Source organism: Gambusia affinis, linkage group LG15 (assembly GCF_019740435.1).
Source record: "Gambusia affinis linkage group LG15, SWU_Gaff_1.0, whole genome shotgun sequence".
Classification (NCBI taxonomy): Eukaryota; Metazoa; Chordata; class Actinopteri; order Cyprinodontiformes; family Poeciliidae; genus Gambusia; species Gambusia affinis.
Genome location: NC_057882.1, coordinates 16,530,862 through 16,539,155, shown reverse-complemented (window position 1 = coordinate 16,539,155; position 8,294 = coordinate 16,530,862). Strand labels below are relative to the sequence as shown.

Sequence of the window (8,294 nt, the reverse complement as noted above, 5' to 3'; positions counted from 1 at the left end):
TGTGTTTTTAAGAAAATCTTAGTATTGAAACAACACTACACAAGGTGGACTTTGGTCAAATATGTTTTTATTATATCTTACATGACGGGGTTACATGACCGATTAGTGTTATCTGCAGTTCCCTGTCGTGTTTGACCTAATAAATGAGTCAGCAGCAATAAGAAAATGGCAGTACCACAGTGGATTGCAAATCAGAGTGTCCGCGCATCTTTAAGAATTCTAATATACATGTATCAAAAATTAAATAAAATTTTAATAAGTATATTAAATTAGATTGTCTTCTACATGTAAGATAGCCTTAAATATGTTAATTTGACTTTTTAATCTTTTCTGTTAGCCAAAAGTAGGAGTCACGTGCAGACGTCTGACTCGAAGCTACCTGTAACTAGCAGCTAAAATATATTTGCTAGCTAGCGAATTAGCTTTTTTTGCGTATGTTATGGGTAAACAACGTTCCTTGTCATTGAATCTCTTCTGTTGATTAACAAGTTGCATTCTGTGAGGGGAGAAAACAACTTTTAAGTTGTAGAGAGCCATAGGCAGTGTAAGAAACACAAACATGCCCCAGAAATGTCGCCGATTTTGCTATTCTTGTCTGTAATACAGTACGGATTGCCCCACCAACGTCTGTATATATTTTTAGATCTCAAAATTCATTCAAGTTTTTAATTTACGGCATTAAAAAGTCGTAAATTTGACTTGCTGAAACAAGCAGACACGCTGGCAAATGTTAAACAGTTATATTGTCCTATTTTCTAATACAGAAATGAAGCTTTAAAAATTATCCAATACAATGTGTTGCATAGATTTAACCAAAAGATGGCGCACTCGTTCAAAGTAGTCAATAATGACTGGCTGGAGTTTCTCAGAGTTTGCTTCTGATGGGAGCAGAGTGTTTTAAGCAAAACACTAAATGTCTCAGAAGTATGTCTCAACGGACTTTTTGTCAGGTAGACTGGTGCTGATGACGGATATGTCCGGTTCTCCTGCTCCTCCTCCCCTCTCGTTATATAGACCTTTAGTGGCATTCAGGGCATACGGTGTAATCGATAGTTTCAGTTTCTGTAACAGATATGCAGCAAAAATTTGACCTTGCTTTTTATGACACACAGATTGCAGTAAATAATTTTTTTTTCTTTAAAAATTGCACAGATATTGGTACTCCTATATATTCCTATTGAATATAGGCATCTGAAGCTTCTGTCATTCTTACACACTTTTTTGTGTAAGATTGTATCAGTGTAATCAAAGCTGAATTTATTTTAGCTGTCACTACAATGAGGCGCTAAATTTCAGTTGGGGTAGAACTCACCTTCATGAGCGAACCAGGAAGCACCCACAAAGTGTGAACTGCACCCAGAGGAATCCAGATAATGGAGCCCAGAGCAATGACCCAGCCAACGCCCTGAGCCCAGGGAGGGAAGACGTAGTCCCCATAGCGAGCCGGTTTGAACTGGAGGATGGAGAAAATCAGAATGACCTGGCACAAAGAGATAGGGGTAAAGAAAAAAATTGTGAAACTCGGTGCAAGGTGATAACGTTGATATTTTCTCTCTTTTTTATGCGATAGACCTACAGTGATGAGCACAGGATCAACTACGAGCCAGCAAAACCTGAAGAAGATGTTTGGCTTTCGTCCAGTCATCTCTTCCATGTTGCTCGAAAGTCTCTTTACACCTGAGCAAAGAAAATATACGACATCTCTATGGTTGGATATGAATGCATATAAGCGGCAAGAACCAAATTTCGCTCACCGTAACTCCAACAGATGGCTATAATCTCAAAAAATGCAAGGAACATGATGGAGACGATGGCAGTGTAGTGGTCCATCAGCTGGAAGACGTAAATTCCTACCTGAAAGCACAAAAACCAGTTAAGGAGGTCGTCCTTCGTCATTTTTTAGTTAAGAACTGCCTGATAGGTTATGAGGTTCACCTGCATCACACACGGGATCCCTAACAGAAAGGCCACACCGCAGACTGCAAGAACAAACAGTTCCTTCCTTTTGAAAATTCGGATCAGCTGTTGGTAGAATTCGTCTATGAAACTGGTCACCATCACCTCAACCATCGCAAACTGTCACAAAACAAAGGGTACACTGGAACAAACAGCATCACGAACACAGCAGGACAGGCCAGGAGAAAGTATAAAGTAGTTAGTATCAACTCTCCAGACTTCTCAGGTCATCCCCAGAATAAGAACCAAACACGGAGAAGAAGCAGCATTCAGCTTCTACGCACCACAAATCTGGAGCAAACTTCCAGAAAACTGAAAAGATGCTGAAACACAGACTTCCTTTAAATCAAGACATCTGTTACCTTTGATTAGTGCTCACTGGAACACTGGTCAACATATTTGATGTGTACTGATGATGGCATTTGAAAAGTTATGTTTATAACTTGTTTCATATTTGGTGACTGTATTATGATTTTATGTTGTGAGCACTTTGATCTTCGAATTGTTGGTGAAATGAGATATACAAATAAACTCAACTTAGTCTGAATACCACCTCACTTTACCAGTTTGTTTGTTTTTTTTAAGTGTGAGAACTTTGTGGATGTTGTTGTGATAGAATGTGAAAAGCTTGCAGTGGTATGAACACAGCAAATTTCCAGTTTGTCTACCTCACTGTCCAGCCCCAGGCACAGCAGCATGAAGAAAAACAGGACAGCCCAGAGCTGGGACACCGGCATGTTGGCGAAGGCTTGTGGGTAAACAACGTAAACCAGTCCTGGACCTGCCAAGACCCAGGAAGATCGACGATGACAGTTGTAGTGACTGCGTAAAAGTACAATAGTTTTATTATGAGAGGTTTTTAAAGACGCAGCCAATATTGTCTCACCATCCACCGCCAGCTGGCTGACGGGAATGCCCTGCAGATAGGACATGTAGCCAAAGGCAGAGAAAATGACGAAGCCTGCCAGGATGCTGGTCAGGGAGTTGGTGATGGATATGAACAACGTGTCCCTGTAGAGGCAGGAAAATATCCCTCAGCTTGCTTTCTAAGCATTTCCACCATTCATTTGGGTCTCCTCACTTCAGAACGTTGTTGTTGAAGGAGTTGTAGCTGGACATGGCCAGCAGGGAGCCAAAGCCAATCCCAATGGAGTTGAAGATTTGAGCCGCAGCGTTCACCCACACCTGAAAAACACGCCTTCGTCTGTTACACCATCTCAAGTATTTTCTCCACTAGCTGGCGCTCCAGCCGGATCCTCGTACTTCGCCGCTCTGACCTCCACGGACCGCAGCTTGTCCCAGTCGGGCACGATGAAGAAAGCTATCCCGTCCGAAGCCCCCGGAAGTTGCACGTTATTGATCAGCAGGGCGACGAGGATGACGTATGGGAACAGAGCAGTGAAGTACACCACCTGCATACATAGCAGCACCAACAGAGAGCAGGTTCATTTCTTCAGCTCTCACCCAAGACTGTGGTTGCGTAAAAAATATCTAATTATTATTTTCTTTCTCATCTAAGTTAAACATTTTAACGTGTGCTTGTGTTATTTTCCTCGTAAAACACAACTCGTTTTATAATTATATATAGAGTAAATAAAAAAATAAAAAATCCTATCTCGTGACAAGAAATGAACTTGCATGCCTATTTTCACTTCCGGTAAACAATTGAAAGGAGCGCAAAATGGGAAAATGGATTGTTTTCTACGACTGAAATTTTCAAGTTCAACCGGAAACTGTGGATGAAACAGAAAAGGTCACATCACTAATTTGGCAGTACTTCAGATATTTAAAACAAAAAACCGAATCAATAATTATCGGTATCGACAGATATGAAACACTTATATCGTGATATTTTTAAATATATATATTAACATTAAATTATGCAAACTAAATGATACTTAGTTTGTATAACCCAAATAATTGTTTTACTTTACTTCCTGTAAAGTTAAAATTAATATCTACAATGAGACTGGTATGATATAAGCTAATTACAAATGATGCTAACGCTATGTCCTGTTGCACACTTAGAGCAGCCTAGGGATGAAGCATCTGGTGTTGACCTGTTGGTATTGGGGTGCCCCACATAAAAGGCAACTCAGGGCCCCAAACAGGTTTGGGCCGGCCCTGAGGTCCAGTCACCTCTAGGTTAACCCACCTTGCCTGTTGACTTCACTCCTTTAAAGATGCACAGATATATGAGAATCCAAGCCAGGATGAGGATGAGGAAAAGTTCCCACCGCAGGGTTCCTGTTTCCTCCACTCCGCTAGTCTGGCCCAGCATTTTATACCTTCACATGTAAGGAAATAGAAGTGGTTGTTAACAATTTGCGATTGATAACTTTCGTTCCTGTTTTTACTTTAATATACCATCAAAACCAAAAAAGTCAGTCAGAGACTCCGTCAGAGCCACTGTAAAATAAGCCGCTACAGGAGAGCCTTCTACTTTTCCACAGCCATTAGCATTTACAATAAATCTTTGAATAAAAGAATAAATTCCCTCTGGGATTAAGTGTATCGTTTTCTCTGGTGGCAGAGCTACCCTATAGGCACCATATTGGAGTCTGTACAGCTAATTGTTGGATCACTTTATTTACATTTTCTTTATCAATTAAACCAGACTACAGATACGTTTGTTTTTTAAAACGTCTTGATGAGCTGCAAATAAGAACACGGAGTCCTGTTGAAAAATATTAAGCTAACCTAATATATTTCTATTTGCCATTTCCAGTTCTCCAGTCTTTCTGAAATTTTTCTTAGACTTTATGGCTGGCTTTTCTGTCGCCTACTGTTCGGTTCCTGTCACTGATTGTGACAGCTGCGTGGACTTCAAAGGAGCAACGGGGGGGAAACAATGACGGACAGAAAAAAGAGTCAAGCACAAAAACTATGAAACACACTTTAAAAAAGTCGCGTCTTAAGAAACAAGGTCATCCTTCAGTGCTTCATCCACTCTTTGCAAGGTTTTCAGCTAATATCTCTTTGGGATACATCCTGCTGGAAGTGAATGCAGGTTTGTGTATATCAAAATAAATTCTCACAATTTAGTGGCTTTCTTTTTCTTTCTTTTTTTTTTTTGCAGTTTCAACTCAGAAAATGGGGCGCTACTCAAGACCTCTTTTCATAAAACAAAAGCCAACTCCTCCGATGCAAAAACACAAAGAAATGAGGTATGACTCATGATGTTTGCAGAGCACTAAGTACCTTACAGTCATAATCTGTATATGAAAGCTAATCTTTTCTGCATGGCAGCCTTTACAGGAAAGCATTGCGTTTACGTTTCCATAAGCCTTGTTTCTGCACAGAGAGATCCTGGGGTTAATAAGTCAACGAGTACACAAAAACAGCACCAGATCTCCATTTGCTGTCTCTTTTCCAAGTGACATACAAAGATCAGCGGTGGAGCATGCCTTTTGCTCTAAATTCCCAATGAGAGAGCTGAAACGTTTTAGAGTCGGTGCTAAGGGTTAATTCTCACTCAACATTTCACACACTTCCACTGCTATATTTTATCTCGTAGCTCCTTATCGCTGACCTTCACTTTAACCGATACCGCTCACATGACTCGGATAACTCGGTTTTTAATCAGCCTTCTATCTCATTTCAATTTTTCCCCTAATGATTGCTGTAATGTTTTTATACTTTTGTGACACTTTTGCAGGAGCGTTAACTTGTGAGAGCCTCCTGAAAGCGGCAGGTTATTCAGTAATGCGGCTGCACACTAATCATTAGCGAGGTTTGGTTGGATCACTGTGGGGAGCAGCGACCGACGCCTTCTCATACGCACTTGAAGAACTCCTGGCTGGCTGTGGACGAGTAGCTGCTGTTGGTGGCGTGGTCCGTGCAGTTGGGCGTGTTCCAGGTGTTGTTGCAGCTCTGCCACGGAAGAGGCGCCTGGAAGGAGTTGAAGAGGTAATACAGGGCCCAGGTGATGACGATGTTGTAGTAGGTGCACATGATGAAGGAGATGGCCACAGATGCTATGCCCACCCCTGAGGTTAGACAAAAGAGGGAAATAAAAGGTCAGATGTAGTCTTTTTTTCTTTTTTCAGTGTACGGTAGGGGAGTCAAAACCTTTGGTGACATGAGTCGTCATACAAATTTATGTTTTTGTTTTTCATATTTATTAAAACTGTCATTGTGTCCTCTGGCTTCTCCCCGAGTTGCTATTGCAGTCGGAAAAAAATGCACAGCTCCTGGTCAAGAACAACCAATTACACACAGGAGGAGGGTCTTAGCGCTGTCAATCATCCTCCTGTATGCTGCTCAATGTGCTAATGGTGGAAAAACAACTCACTGTTACAGGTAAACCATCTATCCACCGTCATTGATGGAGATCCTAACTAGCCTTAGCAGCTGTAGCTTAGCAATAAGAAAGCGGGAGGGTGTGAGCACAAAAGTGATTGACGTCGCTATAGCCCTCCCCCTGGCTCCGATTGGTTGTTACTCACTTAGTTGAGTATTTCTGCAGTAAACACACTGAGAGAAGGCAGAGGAGCTCGATTTTTTTCACCAATCTTATTGTCTACTGTAACGACATGATGATCATTTAAAAAAATATAAATGACATTTTTTTCAATAAAAGATAGTTGTAATTGAAGTGATTAAAGTATGTAATTAAACTAGTCAGATTTGTTGTTAGAAAGGGTTGTGTAAATCATTATAGATACAAAATGTCTGAAAAAGTTTACCTCATTAAAAACAATAGCACATTTTCTATCAAATTGATTTATTTATTCTTGTTATTTCTGAGCAATGAAGTCAGGATTTATGTCACTCTTTCTTTGAAAACACTTGCTTTTGCCAAGTTCAACAAACAAATCAAAGACACATTTGGATGTAGTCAGATTTTGAATAAAAGTCACTGGATACATTTGGCCCTTGAAAGAGAATACAAAAAGTATGGCTGTTTAAAGACTAATAATTAGTGTTGCTTCCAGCGTTTCCTGTCTTAAAAAGATCTGTGATAACTTTCCCATAATTAAAAATAGAAAGTCAAAATTTATATCAAATTTATATCTGTGCTAAGGTGACGGGGTCAAATTTTCATAAACAAAATCAGTAGAGTTTTTCTGTTTGTTTACAGACTGGGGATATAGGGGAACGAGAGCAAAGTACCTTTTAAGAGTGGGCAAACAGTGGCCAGAGCATGAACCGGGCCTCTCCGGGTGTACTGGCCCAGAGTCAGCTCCATGTAGAGCAGAGGGATCCCCAACACCACCAACATGAGCAGGTAGGGAACCAGAAAGGCACCTGGCGGACAGGTATGGTGAGTCATCGCTTCAATCTTTAGCTTTTGTGAAGTAATAGTCAGGTCAGGTTTAGCTCTATGAAATATATTTTTATGACTATAAAACAACCAACTCCTACTCCAGGTGGCATTAAAGGGCTTCAAATGAATTTACAAAACACATTCCAGCACACACAGAGCTCATTTCACCAGAAAACCAAAGTGTTTGGTTAAACTTTGCCCCCTAATTTCAAGACCTCTAAACATTATGGAGAAGGCTGTTCTGTGTGCAGCCTGCTTTCTCACCTCCTCCACTCCTGTAGCAGAGATAAGGGAACCTCCAAACATTCCCCAAACCCACAGCGCAGCCGATCCCTGCCAGGGTGAACTCTATCTGCCTGCTCCATGTCGGTCTGCTGGGCTGCTGGTCCGTGGCTTCCTCCTTGCTCATCGCGGCTGCTGGACTGGACCCAAACTCCATGGAGAGCTTGACGGCGATTTAAGCAGCTCTGGGGTGATATAACCTGCCTTTTTTATTATCCTTAATGATTAGCCTACCACAGACACTCCAGTATGTGGCAGCTCCAAGACTCGCATCGAGGAAGAAGTTGGTCAAAGTTAAGAGGTGGCATGAAGAAGTTTTGTGGATTGTTGTCACAAATTGCGAATGATAGAAACATTTTTTGTTCTGATAAAGTTTTTTACCTGCTTTTCCAGAGATTCGACCAGCATGTGAGCCACTCTAAGTACAATAAAACACTTAACACAGAGGAATGCTGTTCAATATCTGTTGCTGTACAGTAGCTCTCAAAAGTGTGAAAACCCCAGTTTAAAAGCTGATCCACTGAGAATCATTTTAGGAATCTTTTTTTTTTTTTTTTTTTTTTTTGACAATTATATGCAATTCAACCTAAAAACAAACTAATCTGTCAAAATAAATTTGAACTAAAATCTAAAATGTCTTTAAACATTCAAAAGGTCTCAAAATCTCTTAAATTATGAGGACATCTCTTGTCCACATCTCTCTTCTCCATAAATGTAGTTTTAAAATTTAACCAGATCAAAACGTTTCCAAATCGTTTTCTTTTGGTGAAGCCATTGTTTGTTTGTT

At 40.5% G+C, this 8,294-nt stretch overlaps 1 protein-coding gene across 1 annotated transcript; it reads right to left on the bottom strand.

Moving 5' to 3' along the window:
• Positions 1-50: 50 nt before the first annotated feature.
• On the bottom strand, positions 51-7,693 carry si:ch211-283g2.1 (sodium- and chloride-dependent GABA transporter ine). Its single transcript, XM_044141377.1, has 13 exons — positions 7,490-7,693; positions 7,072-7,206; positions 5,741-5,945; positions 4,112-4,244; positions 3,234-3,368; positions 3,038-3,141; positions 2,843-2,967; positions 2,625-2,737; positions 1,936-2,076; positions 1,755-1,854; positions 1,577-1,677; positions 1,313-1,480; positions 51-1,062 (listed from the first exon to the last, which is right to left on the bottom strand). The coding sequence occupies exons 1-13, from the start codon at positions 7,662-7,664 to the stop codon at positions 919-921; spliced, it is 1,779 nt and encodes a 592-aa protein (XP_043997312.1). The 5' UTR covers positions 7,665-7,693; the 3' UTR covers positions 51-918.
• Between the last annotated feature and the right edge of the window lie 601 nt (positions 7,694-8,294).